This window comes from Homarus americanus, unplaced genomic scaffold (assembly GCF_018991925.1).
Source record: "Homarus americanus isolate GMGI-L3 unplaced genomic scaffold, GMGI_Hamer_2.0 scaffold20465, whole genome shotgun sequence".
Taxonomy (NCBI): Eukaryota; Metazoa; Arthropoda; class Malacostraca; order Decapoda; family Nephropidae; genus Homarus; species Homarus americanus.
Genome location: NW_024756914.1, coordinates 3,824,503 through 3,852,047, shown reverse-complemented (window position 1 = coordinate 3,852,047; position 27,545 = coordinate 3,824,503). Strand labels below are relative to the sequence as shown.

Sequence of the window (27,545 nt, the reverse complement as noted above, 5' to 3'; positions counted from 1 at the left end):
GACTTGACTTAATTTATTATTTTTCCAGAAGCGGTGAAAATATAAGAATAAGTAATTCAATTGTTAATGAATTCTACGATGGAAAGTCATTGCAATATATTACTTACTGGCTCCATGTTGGTGTTTTTAAATTTAATGCTGGGGTAATTTTCAAACCATCCTTGAGTAAGTTTCTCGTACTCTCCACATGACTGAGTTGTCCGAAGTATACGCTGAAAGCGGAATCCCAGACTAGTCTGCTCACCAAAGTTATCAAGATCTCCAGTCAGTTCTGGCATGGAGATGAGAACCCCATCGTCATGCTCGACTTCGTGAGGATTTGCTCGTCTCCTTCTGTTTCGGGGAAAAGTATGAATTGGTGCTTTCAAAATTAGTTCAATATAAACACAATTTCATGTTCATCAAAATAATATTTACTTTATTCTGTATGTAAATTAATAAATAAAAGAAAAGATGCCTTCTTCCTGCATTTTCAATATAAAGCAGAGAATAAGGATGAATATTTATGATGATTGTTGGCTGAACATCGGGAAAAGCACCTGTGCTATGCATGGTCTCTACATTATTAAGCATTTGGCAGCTTGAAAGGAAGAAAGAAAAATATTGCACTTAATTAAAGCTACTGTGTTCAAGTGAGACAGGACTTGCAAAAGTGAAAAAAACAAAAAACAATAATGAATATTTCCAGAATATATATAAAAGGAATAAATAACAGACATGTATATAAAAGTAATAAAAGTAAACAGATAAATGTGTGTGGATCGGAATGCGAATGAATTTTTTTTACGTAAAGTGAATAGATATGATGCAAATATTTTATGGAGAATTCTTTTGATTCAGTTTGTTTTAATGAACTTATAGCAAATCTATATAGCCTGTGACATCTGGAGCTTTCTTACTACTTTTCACTATCTATCAGTGTGTTCTGCTTTCCATAAAACTGTTAATATGCACGTTCCATTTAATGTAGGTGAAAACAGACTACAAGTATGATGAAATATTGATAACTTATTTCCAGTTCCAAATACACTTACTTTTTTGGTCTGGGTATTGAAAACATGTCATGCCACACAGTGAACAAAGAGCGCTGATAGTCTTTCTGTCCAACCGCAGCACCCTCAATGTCACTCAGATTGAGATCACCCTTTGTGCTCCTGAAAATAAAAAATTTTCTGAAGATAATAACTACTGTACTACCTTACACAGATTAGATGACTAATCAAACAAGCCTCAGAACTATGAAACCCTCAAATTAACCTAATCCAATTAATAGGGCTGGGGCCCAAACTCTATCTTTTTACAAACCTCACAATTCTACAGCCAGTCTTTCTACCTATACTTAGTGTTTTCACTCAGTTATGAAATGAGTGGCTCAAACATCCCCATTAAATGTACCACGTTCTCTACTCATCTCGGCATTTTACGTTACAGCATCAAGTTCATTTACCTCTTGCATTCCACATTAAGGTATAAGAAATGGAGGCTGGCTAACAGATAATATTAAAACACAAAATTGAAGTAACAAACATAAGCAGTACAGTACTTGCTACTGAAAAATTGTGTAAACAAAATAATTTTTACAAATACTGTACCTGACAAACTGAAGGACAGAAAGACAGGATCGAATGTCATTCTCAGTTTTATCACAGAGAGCCATGAGGACCGTCAAGTCAGCTTTTAATTGGCGATTCCTACTAATCTCAAGAAGTCTTTGTGCTAGCCTGTAACACAACAATGTGAAGTGATTATGTAAGAAGACAAATCTGGTAATCTATAAAAATTCAACATGACACTTTTCTGAAAGTAAGTTAATAAATCTGAATACCGTATTACTTTAAAAAATTCTAACCTAACCAAACTATTTCAACCACCCCTCTCAGCCAAGGATCCAAATTTTAAATAAGTACTGTACTGTAGTTTCAAGTTTGAATGATATTCTCACTGTGACAGCTAATCCTATCTTCCTTTTTCATTAGTAATAATTATAAGTATATACTGTACGGTACAGACCAGACAGATAAAAGTCAAACCTGAATCTAAGCTAACCAATCCAACCTCCTTCAACCAACTACCTGTACACCTGAAACTAGATCTCATACTATCCTTTCAATAAAGATTATTATTATTATTATTTATATACCCAGTTTACAGTATACAGTGATCCCTCGGTTAACGAAATTTCGGTTAACGAATTACCTTCCATAAGAATCTTCAATTCGGTTAATGAAATTTTTACGAAATCATGTCAACATGTTTTCGCTTGCTCACCAGCTGGAATATTAGTCCGCCAATACAGTAATCGGTTCTAGGGCTTAAATTCGTTCCCATTTAAGTAAATATCAAGAAGGTTGTACTATTCAATAATTTTCCAAGTTTTATATTAAAATTATTAGTCATTTTAACACTTATTTAACATAACTGCAGTACAGGAAACTAGTTTTTGGTGCGCCAATCAGCCACTTGACTCACCCAACAAGGCGTCAGTTTGTATCTCTGGTCAGTGGAGTAACATCTTGCTTGTGGCTCTCTTGAACATAAACTATTTTTATATTTTTACAGTACAATTAATGGTCATTCTGAAATTTATTTTACACATTGACAATATATAGTGCAGTGCAGTGTTGATTTAAAGAAAATAATCTTGAATTACACCGAGTGAACTTAAAATTTTATGGGTGAAATGAGGGCATGAAGCATGGGGTGATTTCTCTTCCACCCCTACTTCCTTCTCTTCTCCCTTCTCCTCCACCCCCATTTCTAATTCCCATCATCATCAACCAGGATCCTTCTACATACACACCTCAAATTAAGTGTACTTTACTGCATTTATTTTTACTTTGTATGTAATTTTCGGTGAGCTGGAACCAATTACCCAAAATCCCATTGAAACAATGGTTTCGGTTAACAAAATTTTCGGTTAATGAATGACGTTCTGGAACGAATTGTGTTCGTTAACCGAGGGACGACTGTACTGTAAAAAAAACTAAACCACACTCATCCTCATTTTACCAAACCTTATTTACAATAAAAACAACAAGAATTTAGGAGCACTGTTCAAAAATGGAGAAAAATCAATATACTGTAGTAAAGCAAGGAAAAAAAAAGTGGGGCACTGAGAGCATTAATCAGTGGGAGGAGCTTGAGTGTAAATTTAGCAAAAACACCAAATAAAGAAGAGCTTGCTCAAACTTTAATATGGATGTGAAAATTGTGTACTTGAGTAGTGATAAATCAAGACTGAAAGCAGCAGAAATGAAAGGTTTGAGAGGCATTGTGTGAATTCAGAGAACTGATAAGTTGAGCAAAAAAATGTAAGAGCCGTCTGAACTACTGTATATAAGAGAGTTAAACAGACGAGAGTGCGCAAAGATGGAGTGGACATGTGGAGCTCATGGGAGATGAGAGATAAATTGGAAATATTTATGAAATAAGTTCAAATTATGAGAATGAAACAGAATAAGAAAGTGGAGAAATAACTATGTGAGTTAACAGTATTGTGGTGGCACATTAAAAAATTAATAAGGAACAACTGTGGCCTGTGAACAGTGGAGTTGTTCCAAATGTTATACAGTACTGTAAAGGTAACACGAATCAACCTAGTATGCACAGTTGCTCAGAAGAGTTTGAATTAATATAAAAAATAAACATTCACTTTACATACTGAGTAGTGTGTATGTAAAGTGGATATATAAGCATATGTATGTATAAGTGTGTGTTGTGTGTGTGTGAGGATATTTTTATTTGTCTTCGCTCTATCCTTCTACACTTGTCTTGTATCATTCACTATTATATTCCCCATTCTTTGATATTTCTGTCGTTACGCCTCGATCCACCTCACACACAAAACAGAAGGGGATTAGATAACAGATAGATAAATAAGAGTGTAATGAAATTATGGCAAATGGAAAACAATTTCAAGTTAACAAATTCATATGATTTACATCTATTAATAAACCAATATATAAGATAAAAATCTGCTTAATTTCTATAAGTTTAAAGAGGGGCGGATAGTAACCTTGCAGTCGGAGTTGGCGGGAACTGAATGACAAGAGACATTTGGCGAAGAGGTCGTAGTGCTGGAGTATAAAGTTCATTACAAATACAAATAACTGGCCTCTTCAAGGCTGTTGGGGTATCCTTCTTCTGTTTTCCCTTCTTTCCTTTCCCACTAGTGTCCTTTCCATTAAGCATGTTGATTAGAAGATTGATAGAGGGCTGTGGAGTAGAGGCAATTTGAGCAAGAATTTTAACTAAGAACAATGTGAGGCAATATTGCCCTTTTCTACATAATAAAGCATGACCAGAAACTAGCAAATACACATGCACAATTTATCTGCTGCAAAAGATGTGTCTGCCCTGTCATTATCCATCTACAACAAGGACACGTCTCAGATTTACTTGTTACTTCACACAAGCCAACATCACCCATTTTAGGCATGTCCCCCCCCAAAAAAAAGGCCATGCTCTCCACTCATTCTTACAATGTTGCTTCCTCGATGTCTATCCCCCCTCACTTCTAGCACATGCTTCTGTGTCTTTTGTCATTCCCTTTTTCATACCACCTAATTATACATTTTTACCAAGCTTTCACTTCCACATCTCCTCATTTCTGTATTTCTTATTCTCTGTATCCTTCTACTACTGTATGTCATTTTTCTGTCCAGAATCCACACTCAATCATTATCACCATTTTCCATGCCTTCAAGAGTTAACCTGATGGCATGGTGTCCTGGCTGTCATCAGGCAAATCTGAAATACCCTAAGTTGTATGGCTGGATGCCATAATTATTAGCAGAGAGGGAACTCAGACTCAACCTGGGAGCAACCATGTACCCGACATCCACTCCCTGAGCTAGACCGTTATGGTCATTAGGTTTTCCCACCCTCTAGCTAGACCTGGGAACCATTAGGTCCCAACAACCATTCCATTAACATAGTTCTCACTCTCGACACACATTTCAATCCACCTATTAGTTATATAAGTCCTTAATTACAGACAAAAATATTAAAGACAAATTATATAAGCAATAATCCATTTAATGAAAGATAAAAATAAAATATATAATAATTTTGCAAGATTACTTGTCAAAAAAATCAGGAAAGGGGAACAATATCAAGTTATATACAGGGTATATACTGTAATTGCATTTGTGCCCCTGTGAGCTGCAAAAGAGACTCATCTTATCCACTATCATCTTAAAACAAAAAAGCACAATAACACTTACAGCAGGAGCACCATCAATCTCATCTATAATCAAGCAGTTAGGTCGTGGATTTGGTCCTAAAACTGATCTCATAGATGTTGCGTTTTCCAAGTTAGTTCTAAATGTATCAACTGATCTGTCATCACTGGCATTCATTTCAACCACATTGTACCCAGAATGACGGGCAATGATGTGAGCTAAAGTGGTCTTTCCTAACCCTGGTGGTCCACACAGAAGAATAACCTGTTAATAAAGACATTTTGAGTAATGGCATGATGAGTGGAAAGTAACATGACCAAAGCAAAATAAGTTTTCCATACCTTATTATTTAAGCAACTTGATTAATAGTAATAAAAATATAAACATTCAGTCATAAAATAACAACTGATCGTTACGAGTGCTGAGAATAGCTATGACAATGATGACAATAACTTTAGCATACTGGCCATTGGAGATTTCTATCTAGATATATAATTCCAGTAACTTTTTATCTATTAAGATTACTGAATCAATGCAGACAGTCATCAAACTTAAATCAGGTTACGTTCCTTGAAAAGGTGCCAGAAGCTGAAAAGATGTAAATCAAGACTGATTTTCCCAGAGATACAATGATATAAATGGGGGTTATGTTCCTGACCAAGGGTATAATAAGCACACTATTATAGATATGAATACAAATACCATATTTAAGGTCATAAATAATATATACTGTACACAGTAACAATGGTCTCTACATCTCTATTATTGACCTTAAACATTTTGTGGATCTGAATGAATTAATCTCATTGTTTTATGAAAAAATATATATACTGTACTGTAAATTTACAGTAAAATACAGTACTGTATTATATAAAGCTTTAAAAAACAAGGATTAGAAAGATCCCTCCATCAACACAGGGGCACAGCCATCTTGAATCTTGCAAGACTGCATTAACACTTTTAAAAAGAAACACAGCTGCCTCAGTCCTTGTAAAGTGTTAAAACAAAAAGTAAAGAATATTCTAGCATGTGTGTGCCACCAGAGACCTTTTGTAACAATTTTCAAAGAATATCATACTGAAGACTCAACAGACGTCAAAATTACTTGTTTAAAGTTCATATATCACAACTCCTGCCATGTTATAACTATCCTACTACCTCAAAATTTCTTGGGCATGTAATAAGAACCACAGGTACAGCTATCCCCACTTTATGATGGGGTTTCATTCCTGAAAATACATCGCAAATTGAAATATCGTTAATCGGGAGATACATTTCATGGGGTTCAATGGGATACATTTCCAGTAAGGCCGACACCCACATGTACCACCGAAAAAATAAAAAAGCAATCCTAAAACATACTTAACAACACTCACCACATCATTAAGAACAAGCCTGGCAGCTTCACCTCTAGAAACATGCTTTTCCTGAGCGCATTGACCTTCCCAGACATACTGTAGGAGCCTTCAGCAACAGCTTGCTAGACATTTTCTAAGTTATGCTGCTTACTTCAGTCACAAAAACAGAGGAAAAGCACTTGTCAGTATCACAAAAACTGAATTCAATCTGAACAATAGTGATGTCCTCTTATTGTAAAGTAAAAAAATAGAAAAAAAAACATTATATATATATATATATATATATATATATATATATATATATATATATATATATATATATATATATATATATATATATATATATATATATATATATATATATATATATATATATATATATAATAAGTAACAACACTGATCTGACTGATAATCGTTGAGGTACATGATCACGGACAGCTGCGATCACCTTGGAACAAAAAGCAAGACTGTAGTGCACTGGGTGGCCGCATGGTGGTAGATTACACTGTGGCTGACAAGTGCAGCAAGAGATGCATTCAATACTTTTGCTGGACGATGACTGTTGTTCATGCTTAGTTTTATATCGTAAATAGGGAGGTGGTCTTAATACATCACCATCATTCACAAGCGCAATATCGAAAATACGGAGATCATAAATCGGGGGACACCTGGATAGTGTACACCGTGTACTCATTTTGGCCTAATCATATTAAAGTATTAAAGTACAATTATATCATTGAGAGTTATTACCTCGGTTCTCCATAATTCCCGGCTTATTTGGACTGAATGTTTGCAGTTACAGACAGGGAATTACTGCAAAAAATGTGAAGGTGAAGTAACACCTTCATCAGGGTCATGGAATTTGGAAGGGATTTTTGAGGAGATTTTGATGGACTTCTTTGTGGAGATTTTTACGGAGCCCAATAATTGTTGGAACAGTTGGACGAGCAAAGTTCAACTGTCCTCCAATTTCAAGGTTCAACAATCCACTCACTACATTTTATCAGTTTTCTCTTCACATCTAAGGCAATGGCCTTTTTGCTATGTTTCTTTTTAACACCATCACTCGAGTATTGACCTTTCCTTTTTATCAGCATTTTCAAGAATGAAATAAATAGCAAATGCAAAAAATCACTAAAAATACAGTTACAGCACCTAACACATTAAGAGGCAGACTGATCGGGAGCACATGTTTGTTTGGGCGCAGAACCAGAACCAGCGACAGAGTCAGTGGCAAACTTTAAGTATAACATGGGTGGCAATTGGTGACCAACTATTAGTGCAAACTGACATAAGTCAAACCAGTTTAAGTCAAAGACTGCCTGTATACATAAATTCCAGCATGCAAAACACTTACTAAGATAATAGAGATAAAACAAGACTTACTGACCTTTTGCTTTGGCCGATTTTGGTCATCCAATTCATCTAAAAGTTCTGTTCCTGGTTTTTTAGGAAACTTCACAAAAGGCTTACCTGAAAAAGTAAATATTAAATGTAAGGACATTTCATGTTTCATATTTTTCAGTTACTCTTCACCATTTAGATGTGCAGATATTTCTACAAGTCAGATTATAATATATTCTCCAAATAACTTTCTCACCTTTGTGGAAATCCTTTTTCTTCTCTTCTTTTTGTCGAGGTTTCTTATCAATACCAAACACAAGTTTATCCCAAAGTTTCACCCAATGAAGTACTGTGCGATTAGTTGACTGAAAATATAAATGACATTTTCATTAATACTCCATTACAAGTACGGGTAATTTAGACCAATGTACAGTACAGGGTAACCTGACAAATGGCAAATTTCACTACTAAATTTAATTTTAACTAAGCCATTTACCACAATATTCATCATGTCTGAGAGGCTTCTGGCATCAGACACAACCACCTATTTTTTTTTCTCAGGACTGTTGGTACACCATGTTCATTCAAACTGTTGCTAATGAAGAGTAAATATTAATAAACTGTACACCAATATACATACAGGTATAGTGTATTTATTATACTGTATTTTAACCAAGGATTTCATACAGATTACTTCACTAGGCTATTCATATGAAAGCATAACAATAATTCTGAAGACATTTTTTAAAATATTAGGAATATTACTCTAGCTTCGACTTGTAAATCATCTCAATATTACATAAATGCACAACTTCATTAATTATTTCTTCAAGTACCAAGAAAGATTAAAATTTCAGAACCACAGAACATCAACTGTATGATTAAACTGTATAGCCTTGGTACCTTCCCATATTTTTGTCAAGTCATTCACAATCACCGTTCACGACTTCCTCTGTAAACTCGCAGCCTTTTCTCAGTCTTTCTACCACATTAGAAATCAATCAACCCTATACAGCACAATCTTTAATTCCTACCGTAAGTCCAGCAAATACTTCTTGTTTCACCTGATCTCCACAACCTGCTGATATGCTAACATTTCATCCACTCAACCTCTTCATCCCCTTAATCTCTGCTGATCCATAAAACTGAGATGTTCTGTTATCTTATTCACTTCACCAGCCACTCTCCATCAATGACGGGTATCTATTCTAATAACCTGATCAAACAGTCCTCATCACTGAACAGTTACAGGGGTGGATCCTGGAATAAAAAAAAGGGGGGGGGAGGGTCCAAAAAGTTGTGGGTGGAGGAACATGGCAAGTGCAGCACCCCCCTCCCCCCCCCCAAAAAAAACCCACCCAGGTGATTTTTTGGGGGGGGGGCGGCTGTAAGTCCCACAGAATTTATTTTTAAATCTAACCAATATCATGGGCATTTTAAAGCCATATCCACTTGATATTAGGAGATATTCTGAGGTCAATAGTAATTACTTTTTACAATACAAAAATGCCTGAGTGCAATGCTGCATTAAAGAAAAGTATAGGAATTTTCTGATGAAAGGGGGAGGTCTGGACCCCCCTGGGTCCGCCCCTGATTAATTATCATAAACATTCACCGGGTCAATCAGCTGCCGCTTATCTACAATTCACCAGATTGATCAGTCTCCACTTACCTATCAGTCATGCCAATCCCTTCATCAACAATGCAATGAAGACTTTCTCCTCTGCAATTCTTGCACTCACATTTGCTTCCTCTTGTGACTTGTCCAATCATTTTGTTCACCTCGTTTTAACCAAGCAGCCATATAACTTACACTCAACAGTTTTACCTCTATAATCCAGGATGTACTCAAATTTGTACTAAAGCCATTCACATTTACTGACTATGATATCAAAACTCTGCAGATTTCAAAACATTACTCCATTTGATATACTACTAACTTCATCACTGAGCAAGTCAAGGTAGTGTTGTGGCTTAAACTTCTCCACCCACAGTGCTTCCTTGTTAGTATCATCTTCCTCCACACCAGACTCCATCCCCGAATCCTCAGCCTCTTGCATGCGTGCAGCTCGTTTGGCATCCTGCTTAATTTGCTGGATAAAGAGAAAAGTCATGATTTATATATAAAAAACAAAACAAAGACAAAATAATAAAAATAAAAATAAATAAAAATTACCATCAATCACTTCAAGAAGCAAAAACCTCCTATGGGATGAAAATAACCTGACATTGAGCTAACAAAATGGAGCCAAAACTGAAGTGCACTTCAGTGTCCAAAACTGAATGAAATAAGGAGCTACCCATAGTTTTACACCATTCCCTCTTTCCTTGCAAGGAGAAATAAACTACCTGGTAGCCTGATGTCTGTTTGGCTGCATACAGAAAAAGTGTATCAGTGTGATACAAAAAATGAATACAAATATTACACTCAGGAGCCTGGCAGCATTTAAGGAAAAATTCTTAAAGCCCAAATATTTTCAAGATAGAATATGTATAACAACTGGAGTAATTTTTTAAGATCATTACTTTTAACACCATTAGCTGCTGGAACAATCGGTGCAGAGTACTTCCAGAAATGAGTGACTTCCGGGTTACGAGACATCTCTCTCAAACCCGGAAAAAAATCCCTCATCCCCCCATAAGCACAAACAGTCTATGTAAAAAGTTCCTGTCATTTAAGGGTGAAAAGCAGCGAAGCTCCAAATTTCCAGTACCTAAACAATTATCGCCTCCCCTTAACTACATGTTAACTTGACTAACTCCCTGACTCAACCTAACGAGTGATACAATTGAGAAAAGAGTTAGAATTAACAGCTGGGCATCCACTCTACAAACTGAATTAGTTGCCATACATACAGCCATTAAATTTGTTGAAACCATACCGAGTCTCATGATCACTGATTCTCTATCCTCACTTAAGTTAACCCATACACAATTATGTGTACCTTGTTGATGGGGCTGTCAAGATCAAACTGTTGTGGATCCCCTCTCACATAGGTCTCAGCAAACATAACAAAGTTGATGCCCTATTCAAACTCGTGACTAACAAAGACACTGTTGAATACAATCTAGGTCTGTCAACAAGAATCCTTAAAACTGTAATCAGGAAAGAACTTGCTGATGAATTTGACACAAAAAGATAGTGCAAACAGGAAATAGTCAATTGAATGTCTACCATAATGAGATTTTTCAAGTGAAACATGTACAGTATATAGAGCAAGTAACAAAATCACTAGATTACACAGGATATTGCAACTACTAGACTTAAGTTAGGATATACAGTAAGTGCAACTAGACATGGCCACTTACTCGAACACTACATTCTTCACTGTGTGTAGAGAGAACCTTTAAGGGTCAGGTCCAAGCACACTGTGTGTGAAATGGCACAACACTTTATTTCTAATAGCAAGACAGCTGACACATTAAGATTGTATCCACATTTTTGCACTTAGTAGCCAAGTCAGTTCCCATGTATAGAAAAAAACACACATTCAGAATGTGCTTGAATACCTCTCACACAAATGTGAATAACAAAGTGTGTGGCCAGGCATATTGCCTCACACTGCTGTACTCACACAGTTGTGTGTGAATAAGTCACCCTCTATGTTCAGAACTAAACAAACAATGTATTTGAAATACTGTACTCTGTAACATTCAATGCCATAATATCCTGACCACTGGGGTCTGTTACACACACACCCTTTGTGACCTCAACTCTGTAATCTTTTTGCACTACCACTCACAGGATGAGTATGGGGTGCACAATAAACTAGCCACTGTATGTGGCAAAATTAACAAAATAAATTCCCTGTTCCTGACATCAGTAATCAGAAAGTGCCACTTATCTTTGCTTTAAAACATACTGAATATAAAAGCATTCACCCAAGCATTTTATTTTATGTACATAAATCAACAAGCATTTGCAATTCACTCTTGAACAGCACTCACCTCTTTTTCTGCCTGGTCTCGAAGTAGAGAGAATGGAGTGTTGAATAAACATGTTGTCCTCTGGTGAGTAGCTATGGAAGCAATGTGGTTATCCCATTCCTCATCTTCCATTTTATTCAGGTAAAAACGGTCACCACTCTCTGTTGTGATGGACTGGAATGCTCCTTCTGGCAGACTTCGATGAATACATGCCGTGTTTTTTGTCCTTTAATAATCAAAATATAATGCACATAATTTTTTCTTCAGATTTAATATGAAATTCATAGAAATAAACTCCAGATTTATCTGACATAAGGTGGACAGATTGTTAACTTTGTGGGGATGAAAACCAGTACCTGTACGTATATGAATAGCACTTTAGAAGGGAGAAAAAACGCACTTTCTGTGAGACAGAAACAATATAGTGCTGAAGCTGTTGTAACAAAGACAATAAGGACAAAAATTACGTTATTATTATAATTATTTTTCTTTTACAGGATTAGCCCACCAGGGCACAGGTCAATAACCCACATCAGGGCCTGGGAGCAAAAATAGTGTGTGTGTACAGACATGGTGAGTTATGGAAGGGTTGTAGAGTAATCCAGAAAAGTTGTTTGTAATTCAAAATAATATAATTGCAAACCTGTTTTCCAATTAACTTCCATAATATAACTGGAGATGATTTCCAAAGAACCAAAATTTCCCCCTAAAATAATTCAAAAGGCTCCTTTTTTTTTCCAAAGTACAAGTATACATTCAATTGAAAAAACAGCATTTTTTTATATACTATTTACTGTAGAGTACTGTACTAGAAGCATATTACATATGCTTTTAATGGAGATTCAGATAAAAAGAAAAGTGGCTCATTCTTGAAAATATATTTTTAATAGGTTTGGGAGCTAAGTTTCAAATGGCAACTTTCTATTGTCATAAATATCAAAATTAGGAACACATTCTACCATAAAATAAATTGGCACCCATAATCTGTAAATTTATCCATCACTTCATTCATTAGCCAAGAATTAAACTGGAAGGGTACAGGAATCGGGGAAGTGTCCTAGCATGGATCGGAGACCTTCTGCATGATCGCAAAGTGTGTGTGGTGATTAATGGGACAAAATCGTTGTGTACCCATGACAAGAGGGATACCACAACACAGTGTATTGGGCCCATTGTTGTTTGTTTGTTTCATAAATGACATATCAGAAGCTATACACTCTTCCATACATATATTTGTGGATGATGCCAAGTTATTTAGGGAAATTAAGAACCAAACAGACTGTGATGAGCTGCAGAAAGATCTCTGTGAGCTTCAAGAATGGTCAAAGAAATGGCTGCTAAAATTCAATGTCACGAAGTGTAAGAGGATGCACCTGGGTCATACTAATGATAAGGAGGCGTATCATATGCCCCAATGAGATGAAGAAATTGCATTAATCGAGACTGAATGCGAAAAGGTCCTGAGTCTGCATGTTAACATGACCTGAACTTCCCGGGGCATTGTGAGAAAAAGGTGAATCAAGCAACTAAATTATTAAGTAAGAAGGTCATTCAGATATTTAGATGGTCCGTCCCTCGTAAGGATCTTCAAGAGTGAGGTGCTTCCCGCCTGGAGTCTGGTCCCCGAGATATGCTAGGGACTGTCAGTTGATTGCAAATGTCCAAAGGAGGGCCACCAGACTGGTGTCTGCACTTTGGCACCTCATCTATCCAGAGATTAGAGCACCTGCATCTGCCTAGCTCATACTACAGAAGGGCAAGGGGCGACCTAAATGAGGTGTATAATCATCTCAAAGGACACCACTTAGTCGAGTGTCCATACCTGGAGCTGGTGGATGCCCGCCCCACAAGGGGTCACAGCTCAAGGTTGAAGAAGCCTCAAGTCCAGAAAACTGTGACAGCCAACTTTTTCAGAGTGAGAATTGTGAACTCTTGGAACAACCTGCCAAAGAGTGTTGTGATGGCACCAAGTGTGAGCTGTTTCAAGACCAAACTTGACCAACACTGGAGCAAGTTCAGATACATTAAGGAGCCAGTGCAAGCCCAGTACTTGCCAAGAGTGCGTAACAGAGACGTGACCGACTGCCCAAATGGCTAACGAGTTGAACAGTGGTGAAGCGGATAAAAATAAAAAAGTAAAAGTAAAGCTCAGGTAAGAAACATCCATGGAGAGCTGTCATCAGGTAACCACAGCTAACCCATGCAAGCATGGAAAATGGCTTACTGCAAAATGATGAGGTGTTGGTTGACACTATACCCTCGTTAACTTGACAAAACAGGAGGCTCTGGGTCATTCGAATTACTGAAAAATCAGAATCACCCGAGTTCAGAATATTTTGACATTCGACAATTCTGAATTTTTGTGTTCGACTATTCATTAGTTTTCTGTTCAGCTGCACCTGGCGTTACTTTGGCAAACACATAAAATTATCTATTTATAATTACTGTACAAACATAAATAACTTTTAAATATATATACAGGGAGTCCCCGGGTTACGAAAAGGTTCCGTTCCTGAGGACGTTCATAAGTCGGATTTGTACGTAAGTTGGAACACATGCTATGTTCATACTGTACTTACAGAACAATGTTTAAAATCCCACTATATCATAGCCAAGTTCTTATATACATCTAAAATCACTTAATTTAAGACAAAAGAAGAAATAGAATGACAAAATACAGTAAATGAAAGTAAAAAATAAGTTATCAGGTAAATAAAATACTGTACTGTAAATTTCATGTTTAACCTCGTTCATATCGATGGGCATTCGTAAGTCGGGGACCTCCTGTACTGTATTATTTACTTACAATTACAAGTACAGTATAGTAATGGTTTACTACTTGTACATCTTAATTTTTATTAGTCTCTACTGACATCACCATATTTATTACTAATATGTCAGAATATTTAACTTTAACCCATACGCCCCGGGTGACATTTCAGAACGCTCGCCTTTTCCCGCCACTGCTTAAATGCCCGGCACGGGTTATCAGGTTCCAGTGTGACTATTTGCCTGTCACGCCACACCTCGGCCACAGGGAAGCTTCCTGAACATAATTACCTACTTTTGTTTGTTTCATTTCATTGTTTGTTCATTTTACCATGATGTATCAAAGTAATATTGCTAAAAGTAGTGTAGTTGTATTATAGTGTAGTACAGAATTGCTGGAAAATAATGTTATGATTATGTTATAAATGTATTTATTTGTGGAATTATTATTCCAATAATTATTTCTACGCATTACTTGCTCTACCAAACACAAAGACAGCCAGACAGCCTGGCGACAGACTGCGTGTCTGTCGCCGAGCATTTTTTATGAAAAATAATGCAAATAAAATAAATTCTAAATTTGTTATTTATAGAAAATAAGTATTATGACCAGTAAATATATGCATTAATGGCACTCCCAGACACAAAGGCAAGCTAAAAATAACTGCTAAGTGCGTAGTTGATCACGAGTGCTCGAACGTCGTCAACAAGCTGTCCCCTTATCTCCCCCCCTCCGTCCGCACTGCCAGGGAAGTTTCTAGAGGGTCAATATATAGTTTTTCTTACTTCCTTTTTTATTGTTTTATCATTTAAAAAGGTTAAAAAATATTTTTTGGCACCCTAACCCGGGGCTTAAGGGTTAATTATCTGTTGCAATGATGAAAAATCTATCTGTAAATATTGCTGAAATAATCAAAACAGAGGTGTATGATCCCGAGTCTGAACAACACCCCTGTATCAGTGTGTTTGAGTGACTTACTTCCCCGTATAACATAACTATAATATCACATGAATTTCTAAAAAGTAAGTTTCTCTGATAATGTAAAACTAATAATAAAAAAACTTATGCTGGTATTGCTGTGTTGCCATATGCATCACTAGTCAGTAGACCCAAAATGGCAGGTACAAATCTTGCTTACTTCTGTTAAGGAGTATTTTCCCTTGAAGATTGGATAGTACATATTCCTGAATTCATCATTTTGCAATTGATTAAATTTCAGTACAATTATTTTTTCTTTAAAGGAAAGGAGTTGAAATGTAATGAAATTTAGCAAAGTACAGTAACATTAAAATCTGAATAAGGCATTGGTTTTCAGGGTATACCTGTGCCTATGAATTATGTCAGTACTACTGTGCTGTACATCTCAATAAAATAAAAGGAATTAGAATCCGAGTGAGATGAGAGAGAAAAAAGATAAGAGAGACTGCATTTGTAATACAAGGAGGATCATGTTGTTATTATATAATACTGTAACCATAATACTTTATAAACAACAATTAAGAATTCCAATAACTATTCATTTAAAGTGGAAGTAAAAAATACCAGGACAAAACACAAACCTCACATCTGTAGTTAACGGTGCAGACTCCAGGAATTCACTGACATAGAGAGTTTTGCGTACCTCAGTAATCCGTTCAATCAAGGAAAGGTCTGCTTCATGGGCAGCGAGATCAAATGTTGGATCTCTAATGCCTACACCCACTTGTGGAACCAACGGTTTATGTCTTTTCTTTTCTAAATAGAAGAGCGATATTAAATAAACTGTATCTGTTCTTACAAATATGCAAAAGCTAACTAAAATGTAGTGTTATATGCTGATCAATCCTATCAAGTTTGGTGTAAATCCACAAACCTTTTCTCAAGTTATTGTAGGGACAATCAGGCAGGACCGAAAAGGTTATCTTGGCCCATAGTTTAAAAGAGTAGATTAAGTAATGATTAGAAATTAAGTAAGGTAAATTAAGTGACCAAGGATATGGCAGTATAATGAAATATGAAAGGGACTTGGAAGATGTTAACAAATAATTAATATTTCTTCATTCCGATGATGATGATGATGATAATGATGATAATAATAATAATAATAATAATAATAATAATAATAATAATAATAATAAATAAATAAATAAAAGTTCCACAATAAAATCTCTCACAAATACTGTATAAGGTACGTACGTTCATATTTGGGGATATCACTAATGCTAATTATATTACTAAACAAGATATTATTACTGCACTCTTGTCCATGATACCGTACTTACTATTTCCCATTATATCTTCATTCAAGAACTGGTCCACATCATCCTCAAACAGATCGTCCACGACCCTCTTCTGAGCATTACGGTTCCCATTTCGGCTTTCATCCAGTAAGGTCAGCTCGGATAAACCTTTGTTGATGCACAAGAAAATTTAGTACAGTAACATCTTTTGTGTCCGGTGATATACAATAAAATTAAGGATTCAACATTTTATTTGTCTCTATATACTGAGTAAGTAACCACAGTCATGAGAAACAGAGAATGTTCCCAAGTACAGTAATTTGGATCAATTACTTCTTCACCTCACAGTTTCCCATTTAGCACTCTTTGATACAACTTATTATATCTTAGCCTATAACCTGAGAATACCTCTCTTGCATTTAGTGTAACATCTGGTGGTCTGCATGTACTATACAATATCATCTACACCAAAATATTCATATCATCCAGTTACAAAAATCATAAGTTCCATATGTCTCTTAAATTCACGAAACCATGTGATATACAGTACATCTATTAATTTATCCCTCATAAGAGGCTTTGGGAAGTAGGAATACTATACAGTACATAAAATATCATATACATTAGCTTATAATATAAGTCCAATTTATTGTAGTCTCCAGTCCCAGTTCTCTCACCTCTACTTCACCCACCCACTAAACCGTCACCAGCATCACTTTACACAATTCTTTCTTTCCGTTTACAGTGAACACTTACTGTCACGCGAAGAAGCACTTTCCTTTGGCGCCATTTTCACTCCTGGAGGACTCTTAAATTTGAGACTACGTTTGATACTTGGTGGAATACATGCTGCTTGTAGTGATGCATCTTCATCAAAATCTGATAAAAATAAACAATATTATATGAAGTTCTCAACACAGTATATATATATATATATATATATATATATATATATATATATATATATATATATATATATATATATATATATATATATATATATATATATATATATATATATATATATATATATATATATTTTTTTATTTTTTTTTCTAGTAACTATACTAAATAAATATGTGAGGAAGTTTGAAAAATTCAAAAGATATACCTGTATACGTGGTATTGCCCAATAGCATCATACTAAACTGAACATTTCAGACTTAAGTTTACAGATTTAATGAAGTACGCTGGGCAATGGTGCAAAGCTTGTTTATCCAGATCTGCAACTTTCTTTTCAGAATACCAATGTTAGTACAGGAGACAAATACTCAGAGAAAACCTTAAATATTCAATAGAGTCAACTAGACAACACCCTTCTTACATCTGACTCCTGTTAAATAACTTATTGCTTACCTTACTGGGTGTGGTAATTTTCAACGAAAGACATGAAAGTATAAAAAGGAACAAGGATAGAGTAAAATGAGAAATTGCACTATTTCATATAATTTATAGTGGTTAATACCATTTTTATCAGTTTCTTCTATTGTACTTTTACAGTACAGTACCTGTTCAGCATTAATACTGTATATACAGGGGTCCTCGGGTTACAAACAAGTTCCATTCCTCAGGACGTTCATAAGTTGGAACACATGCTACAGTATACAGTATGCATACTGTACTTACAGAACAATGTTTAAAATCCCACTATATCATAGCCTAAGTCCTTATACACATCTAAAATCAATTAATTTAAGAGAAAAGAAGAAATAGAATGAGAAAATACAGTAGAGTACATGAAATTAAAAATAAGTCATCAAGATAATAAAATACAATAAACTGTAAATTTCAAGTTTTAACCCTTTCGTATTGGCGGGCATTCGTAAGTCGGACGTCTATAAGTTGGAGACCTCCTGCACTGTTATGCCAAGGCATAATTTAGTATTATAATTTTTTTCTAATCCAAGCAACAGTTATTTTGGCAAGTTTTGGGAGATATTCTTGTATATGTTGATGTATTACCTATGTAAGAATTTTCTAGAATGAATTGCATCATTTTTGTTATGATTTATTTACATATTATAACCCTAGATCATTCTATAGCTTTCCAGGCATATCTAATTCTGACCTGGAACACACTAGGTGCCTGAGATGTATAAATAGCACCAGCGAGGCATTTGGGGTAGTAGTCGACCATTTCTGTTCAGAGTGTGAAGTACAGGCCTAGTGACAGTTAAAGATAATTGTTGTTCAAGTATTGTGGAATTGTTGTGAGCAATATAAAGAGAAAAGACTACTTCTGTATATACAACCCAGGCCACTGGTAACCAGTGGTGAAAGCTGGGTAATCGGCGAAAGGTGTTTATAACAATAATTAATTACCTCACTTACCGGTATATTCTTAACCCATCTGTATTGTTGTTCCATGAGTTACTGACAAGCTAAACATCTGCTATCTTTTAATTACAGGTATCCCTCAAATTATGATGGGGCTATGTTCTGAAAACCCCATTGCAAGTCAAAATATCGTAAACTGGGATCATTGTAACTCGAAGTTCAATGGAATACGTTCCCAGCCAGTACAACACCCACATGTATCACCAAAAATAAAATTCCTACAATAATAATACTGTACTGTATACCGGTACCTAAAACACAATTAAAAAACATTCACCACATCATTAAGAACAAGTCTGGTAATAATTACATGTCCCTTTGAGGCTAAGGGAGCTCTTGTAGGTGGAGTAGACGTCACTCTCACTCCCTCACAACCTCTAGGGAGTCAAGCTTCACCTACAGAGACAGTTTTCCTGGATGCCTTGACCTTCCCAGACATGTTCAGTGCTCACTTCAATCACAAAAACAGAGCGAAAGATGATAACGTAAAAACAATGATAGCGGCCAACACTGCTCACATCTTGTTCACAACAATAGAGGCAAAGCACTCTTAGTCACAAAAAACATACCAAAAATTACTTAAGTCACCAAAATAGAGTATAATGTGAACAATAGTGATGCCCTCCTACTGAGCTACATGATCATAAGTATGTGCGATCACCACAGGTGGCAGTGCGTGGATAGACCGCAGCTGAAAAGTGCAGCAAGAGATGCGTTCCATATTCTGCGCTTCAGCGATTTTGGCCAGACGATGACCATCATTCATTAAAAAAAATTATCGTAAATAGAGGGGTGGTCTTAATACATCATCATCGTTCAAGCGAAACATCGTAAATCAGGGGATACCTTTACAGTGCTACACACAGATACAGATCAGGTTCCCAAGCTAATCTAGCTCACAATTATGTGAATTCAGCTATACCCTGTACTGTATAGTACTTCTGCATGTTTGCTAGGAATATGACAATGCATCTATGGGTACTACACTCTTTGATTGCCTCTGTACATTTTAGTCCATTCTATAGTAATCTATCAACCCGAGTTGAACTGGAAATATTTAATGCCATGATGAACTTTATAGCAATAGGTAAACCCAAATTTATAAAAGTGAATCAAGGAACTAATCTAGTAGGTCTTCTAAAAAGGTTCAGATATCTAGACAGTTCATCCCTTTTAATGCTCTTCAAGAGTAAGGGGCTTCCTGTTTGGCGTACTGTCACCATGTCTGGTCCCCAAGATATGCTAGAAAGTGTCAGTTGATTGAAAATGTCCCATGGAGGACCACCAGACTGGTGCCTGCACTACAACACCGCAATTATCCAGAGAGATTAGAATGCCTGCAATTGCCTATCTTTTGCTATAGGCGGGCAAGGGGTGACTTAATTGAAGTCTAAACATCTCGAAGGGCATTACACAATTCGGTGTTTATACTGGGAGTTGGTGGATGTGCACCTCACTAGAGGTCACAGCTCAAATTTGAAGAAGTCACAAGTTCAGAAAATTGTCAGGGGAAACTTTTTTAGACTGAGAACGGTAAACTCTTGGAACAATTTACCAGTGTTGTGATAGCAATGAGTGTGAGCTGATTCATGACCAGACTTTACCAACAATGGCGCAGGCACATACATTCTGGAGCCAGTACAGTATTTGCCAACAGTGTGTGTGTAACAGAGACGTGACCAACCACCCGAGTGGCTAACAAGCCGATTAGTGGAGATGAGGATACAAGTAAAAGAAAAAGAGATGTACAGTGGTCCCTCGGTTAATGAGCACAATCCGTTCTAGAAGGTTGCTCGTTAACCGAAAAACTCGTTAACTGAAACCATTGTTTCAATGGGTTTTTGGGTAACTGGTTCCAGCTCACCGAAAATTGCCTAAATTCAACAAAAAGGGTAGAAAAGTACACTTACTTTGAGGTGAGTATGTAGAAGGCTCCTGGATGATGATGATGATGGGAATTAGAATGGGGGTGGAGAAGGGAGTAGAGAAGGCATTGGGGTGGAAGAGAAGTCACCCCATGGTGCCATTTCACCCATAAAATTTTAGTTCTTTTGGTGTAATTCAAGATTATTTTCTTTAAATCAACACTGCACTGCATTATATATTGTCAATATGTAAAATAAATTTCAAAATGACCAATAATTTGCTTGCAAACAGAAAAAAAAGCGTTTAGTTGAAGAGTGTCTCAAGCAAGATGTTACCTCCACTGAAGAGAGAGAGAGAGAGACTAACGCCTGTTTGGTATGTTGCAAGGCTGGATGGCGTGCCAGAAACTAGTTTCTCTACCTTCAATTATGTTCAATAATTTTTAAAATTACTAAAACATTTAATATTAAACTTTTAAAATTATTGAATACTGTAAACTTTTTGATATTTACTAAAATGGTAAGGAATATAAGCCCTAGAACCGATTACTGTATTGGCGGTCTAATACTACAGCTGGTGGACCGCCAAATGCAAGCGAAAACATGTTAAGGTCGGCTCGTAAGAAACTCGTTAATCGAGGGATTGCTCGTTAACCAAAGTTAAGAATCTCATGGAAGGTAACTCGTTAACCGAAATCTCGTTAACCGAGGGACCACTGTACGTGTTCATGATCTTATCTATGAGTGATATATGAAGACTTCATTGGGTATCAGTCATAGAATTAATAACAATACGGTACCAGTCCATGGTGTAAATGTACAGTACATCATCTTTTGAACCCGGAAAAATATTATCCTCATCCCCAGAATTTTACAGGTATAGGAAAAAATTTCTCAGAATTTCCGAAAAATGCGCCTGATTTTCATCTCTCAAACCCAGAAAAAACTCTCCAATCTCCAGAATTTTCTGGGTACTGGGAAAGCTTTCTAGAAATTTTCCAGAAAATGCCCCTCTCGGAACTTTCAATACCGGCTATCTGATAGTTCCAGGTTTGAGGGACGCTGCCTAACGGTGATATTACTGTATTTACATACCTGTACTTGAATAATTAAAATTAAAATTTTAAATACTTAATATGATAAGAACATCTGTAGAAAAAATTAACAAAATTAAACAACTCTTTCTGGTATTAGCCAACACCTCCAGTATTACTGCCATCTGCTCCAGAATTACCAATGATAGTTACTAAGATGACCTTCTTTCTGACTAATCTACATGTAATCTAACTTAATCAAACCTTACCTATAAACTAATCATTAACAACTCGGTCCATCATTCCGACTGCCTTACCAACGTCCAGTGTGATTTTTGGCATACAACTGGTGTACCTGTATCCACTAACAAAAAAATTTATCACCCAAATCTTATTATTCGTGCACTTTCTGTCACCATCATGAGGGTAAAAAAGTATATATATGTTCTACTCATCTGGATCATCACCTACAAATTAATGACTAGGATGAAAAAAAAAAACTGCAATTCTTGCAACTACAGTAATTTACAGCATTTTCACTGATAAGAGAGAAGTTGTAGTTAATATGTACACAATTACAAGCAGTCCCCGACTTTCGACGGGGTTAGGGACCCAAATCCAGGTCGTAAGTAGAATTGGTCGAAAATGCGAAAATAATAAAGAAAATCTAAAATGGGTCTCTTTTTCTTCTCAGCACCACAAAACTCTCACTTTTCAGCTTGCCAGCCATTTTAAAGGGAATTACAAACGAAAATTTTGTCAGTACACAGCGCAATCGCTAACATAAGGGACTCGAAAATACGTAATTTGAAAATCTTTTGGTAAGACTGCGGCCGTCGCATGTCCGGGTGGTCGTAAGTCGAGTAGGTCATAAGTCGAGGAGTACCTGTAGTCTAAAATAGGTGGTTTATGTGCAAAATTCGTGGTACAGCATTACCCAAATTCATATTATACTTGCAGTAACAAAATTCTCTTCTCAAGGAAAAAAATCATAGCATGGTTAGTTTTGGTGCAGTTTTTGTGAATTATTTATAATTTCACAGCCCCTGAATTTTCAAAGAAAACAAATTTACAAAAACCATAATTTCACTGCTTTATAGCGGACACTGTCGTAGTTATGGCAAATGTGTTAAAAAGTGGTTTTTTTAAATGTTCAAGTTAACCCTAACCTAACTTAGCCTAAACCTAACCTAATCAAGCATAATTTAACACCTGCCGTGAGCGAACTTACTGTTATTGAGACGGGGGGAGCGGCGAGCCACGTCGTTGAGGAAGCAGTGAATGATTGTAGTCTTTGAAGACAAACCCAGTTCAATTTCACAGTACAGTATTGCTGTGAAAAGCATTTCCACACGAACACGTTCATAAATAAGATTATAACCGTAAAAAAATGAAGGATCGAACCCGAGTCCGCTAGCTTACAGGGTGAGCACGCTGACCACAACACCACAGGTCGCCAGGCAGGGCGAAACTATGGGGAAGTTTCTTTACACCATTTGCCTTTGTCTACCCAGCAGTAATTGGGGACCTGAATGTTAATCGATTTGCAGATCATATTCCAGGGTAATAGTTAGCCAGTGAAGTTGGCGAGTTGTCCGGTCTTTTCGGACTATTCCTTAACACTGGGTTCTGCAGTTCGTTAACTTGGGGTGTGGTCGTTGTGTTGGCAACAGCTTCTACACCTTAAACAAATTCATGTCTAGGTGGCCCTTGGGTCAGTCATCCTCGTCTTCAAGGGGCAACCATTATTATTGTTATTTATAAACATACCTAACCAGGAGTTGTTCGATTTTTTTTATTTTTACACAGATGTTATCATTATAAAAAAGGGCAACATTTACTAGAACCTGACCTAACCAACCAAAGAAACCCACCTAACCTTACCTAACTTCCTAGGCAGGGAGTGGACCCCCGTCATATTAAACAGAAAGTACTTCGCCAATCAGAGTGCACTCACGGAAAAATAGCGTTAGTAGGAACTTAACCGGTTACGGCAAAATATCAAATACCCATACGCACTTTATAAGCAGCATACTGTATATCTTACTGAGGACCAACTATGAAACAACCAAGCCTATCAGTCTCAGAATATATTATGGTTAATTTACGTAAGTTATAATGCATTGGCTTATTGATACCTCTGGCTTTTAAAAGAATTTCACAGCAAAACAAAGACTTTGCCGTGTATATGTAACCTGGTAGAGCATTTTTTGCGAAATTAGCCCTTTTACAAAAAGATCAAAAAGTTGGCCTTTTTGCTTAATAACACTAAATGTTGGCAATTATGCAAAAAAGCAAGCTGTTTGGCCATGGATAAATTAGGTTCCTGTACCTGTATGCAAAAAGGCAGTGACATCAATTCAGTATTAGGCCTAGTCTTGTAAACCTTACCATCCATTTCCCTCAACACCTCCAGCTCGTCAGCGTGTAACATTTCATATTCTTCTTCTGGATCAGGAAATTCGTCCATTTTGGCAGGAAACTCGTCCAATTTGGATAGTAGCGTATGATTTTGTTTACAATTTACCAGGGAATCCTCCAAGATATAGTTATTAAGAAGTAACACTCCCCAGAATTGAGCGTGATATCACAAGAGATATTTGGCAACTATTTTAGTTTGCTAATCGGGCACTAGGTAGCGCCGTGACACAAGCCGTCTGTTATGTCTATAAATTTGACAGGTGGCATACTGAGAGTGCTGGCGTCGTGTCGCCCTGGTTCAATAACTACTATTGTATAAGTAGCACTCCCATAATTATGATCCCTCTATTTTTGAGTTGTCAAAGGTGACGCGTAAGTGTGCTTGACTGCTGAGAGGCGGGTTCATTGTACTTTGATGCAATAATATTACGATATCAGCTTTTCCGACACTGCATTCAAGCACTTCAAACACCTGTCCCACTGATACATACACACACACACACACGCACACTCGCGCGCGCACGTGATGCCCCTCCTCATCGCCACCTCCTGCCACCGGCAGCCCCCCACCCACCTCGCGCAGTCCGCCACTGTAACAAAATTCAACCCATAAGAGCCCGCACCGATAGATATAAGAACAGCACCATCCCATCTATTGTTAAAATAATAAACAACTCCTGATTTATGTACTGTACAGCCCTGTAAATGTATTCAATGCATATTATATCATTATGTCTAAATCAAATGTAAGTCTGTACGTATATTTTCAGCCACCAGCTGCAACTCTATTAATAAACCGTTTATTATTATTATTATTATTATTATTATTATTATTATTATTATTACGTTAAATGGAACTACTTGATAACAATCGTTTAATATAACAACCACCTAACAACACACTTTTAATATTACAACCACCGAACAACACACTCGTTTAATATAATAGCCACTTAACCACACACTCCTTTAATATAACATCCACCAGATAACACGCTTGTTAATATATCAACAACCTGACAGCACACTAATCTAATTTTCTAATTGGCCACATTTAGGCTTCATAATCTGTTTATGTGCTCCAGTATTTCTTTCACATGGTATTTTTTTTCTTACAGGCTTCCTTATAAGATCTTCACTGAGAGATTAAAGTCAATATACCAGAAGACGAGACTTTTGTTTTAAATAAAATATAGTAAAGAACAATATAATAAATCCTTTATTTAAAAAAATACTTTTAGTCACTAATAAAGTTAGTCAGGGCCTCCCATTGAATTAGAATCAAAGTCAAAATCCAATACAATCCCAACGAATATTAAACTAAAACCCACGAAAAATAGGAGAAGCTGTCTTTAGCCTTTGCTTAGCAGAATAAAAGCAACATCAATCGGAAAATCCAAAACGTCAGGGTAAATGTTATTTAATATAACGTCGACTAAAAAACAAACAAACACCAAAGTTCCCTAACAAGTCAACCTCATATGGATACGAAGTAGAATTTTAAATTCTTAATCAAACCAACAGTTAAAACACAAGTAACCCATTATCATTGACGCTAAAAGCCCTGTAGTACTAAAAATGCAACTCCGTTTGAACATTCACTATGTAAATAGACAATGTTACTCTGTACCCAGCGCAATCATTAGCCTCTCTAAATCAATTTGACGACCAGAAACTATATATAAACACAAATGGAGTAATCGGTGACCTCCTGAAAGCTTCACTCATACCCTAAGAATATAAACCAATTAAAGTAATCAGAGATGGGTACCACCCCCAACCTATCCAGCTCATCAAAATGCGTGTGCCATTCGAATTCGTAAGGAGGTTGTCAAAAGCGCTGCATAAGCCTGGGTGGTATACAGTGCCGCCATCCGCTATGTGAATACATTTCACTCCACTTGCCGCGGGCTGGGATAACACACTTCCGAAATCGAATGTTTCACAATGATTGCTAAGGCGCTAATTCTGTGTACTTCTCCCTTGGTATTGATACTAACGTTTTTTTTTATAAAATATTATGGTTTACAAAGCTTAGAATTGATAAACAACCTGCTGCTATAAGGAGATAGGTTGTGCAATCCAAACAGCAATGTGCACGTAGCAGCAGCCTAGCCAGCGGTGACCCCAGTAAGTTGAGTCAGGGAGGACACGGCGCCCCACAGCTGCGGCAACCCACCCGCTATATCCACACCCCCCCCCCCTCACACTTGCCTCCAATAGCTACTTTCTTAATGCCACGCTGCCATTGTCATCCTATTTTTTCTTCTATGTAATTGAACAATAAATTTTAGGCATTCGGTAGAGAAAACAGTTGTGAACGTTACACGGGAAACCTTCATCTTCCGTGAAAGACCGTTGTTATCTCTTCTTATAAAATTCCTTCTAAATCATTATTAAATTCAAATTCTCTCCTGACATCCAAAACTCCGTGTTTATAACTTTGAGGGAGCAATGTACTGTGATCTCTGTTTATAATACTTTATTATTTGTAACAGGAGTAAAAACGTTTAGTGCTAAAAACTTATTCTTATTTATTACAATCAATAGTTTGATAATCATATAATTATATTAATTAAGAATCGCTTGATAAGAAAATAACAAACTAAGCTGCAAACACTTACTATTTGTAGCTGTGGTGTCCGAGTGGTTAAGGAGATGGACTCGAAATCCATTGGGCCCTGCCCGCACAGGTTCGAATCCTGTCCACAGCGATGGCACATTTTCTGCATGTTGGAAAACACCTTAGAATCATTGGTTGGCAAGTGCTGATGTTATAATGTACGATGTTACTGCGCTGTGTACGATGTCGCCACTGAGCGGAAATAAAATCGTATGATGATAGTCAAATCAATTATTAGAAGTGGCGTCCCCGTAGTGTCGGGGTTAATGGAGACTGTTTACGAAGTGTTTACTGCACATTAACAAATACATGTCATCAATATACTGTACATTAAGTATGAGAATAAAAATACCAAATTCAATATATTTTTGTTAAAAAACACAAGAATTATAGGATGAAAAAAGAAGAAATAAGAAATGAGATGACAGCCTGGTACAAGGGCTAAGTTATAACACAAAATAACG

The 27,545-nt window shown here is 36.5% G+C and overlaps 1 protein-coding gene and 1 non-coding gene across 4 annotated transcripts in view; one reads left to right on the top strand and one right to left on the bottom strand.

The window, feature by feature from the left end:
• LOC121857094 (chromosome transmission fidelity protein 18 homolog) overlaps positions 1-24,919 on the bottom strand; it is a 38,171-nt gene extending 13,252 nt beyond the window's left edge. Inside the window, exons 1-13 of one of the 3 annotated variants that reach the window (XM_042352961.1) lie at positions 24,424-24,919; positions 17,558-17,680; positions 16,844-16,969; positions 16,142-16,316; positions 11,834-12,038; positions 9,826-9,978; positions 8,142-8,250; positions 7,932-8,014; positions 5,226-5,447; positions 4,016-4,215; positions 1,593-1,721; positions 1,035-1,154; positions 108-333 (exon numbers count right to left, since the gene is read on the bottom strand). In XM_042352961.1, coding sequence (XP_042208895.1) covers positions 108-333; positions 1,035-1,154; positions 1,593-1,721; positions 4,016-4,215; positions 5,226-5,447; positions 7,932-8,014; positions 8,142-8,250; positions 9,826-9,978; positions 11,834-12,038; positions 16,142-16,316; positions 16,844-16,969; positions 17,558-17,591 — 1,782 coding nt within the window. In that variant the 5' untranslated portion in view covers positions 17,592-17,680; positions 24,424-24,919. Of the gene's footprint in view, positions 1-107; positions 334-1,034; positions 1,155-1,592; positions 1,722-4,015; positions 4,216-5,225; positions 5,448-7,931; positions 8,015-8,141; positions 8,251-9,825; positions 9,979-11,833; positions 12,039-16,141; positions 16,317-16,843; positions 16,970-17,557; positions 17,681-24,423 lie in introns of those variants that run through there. The other 2 variants (XM_042352960.1, XM_042352962.1) reach the window with 2 other exon arrangements.
• A 2,171-nt stretch (positions 24,920-27,090) lies between these two features.
• Trnas-cga lies at positions 27,091-27,172 on the top strand. Its single transcript has one exon. It is a non-coding gene; the product is annotated as a tRNA-Ser (tRNA).
• Positions 27,173-27,545: the final 373 nt, after the last annotated feature.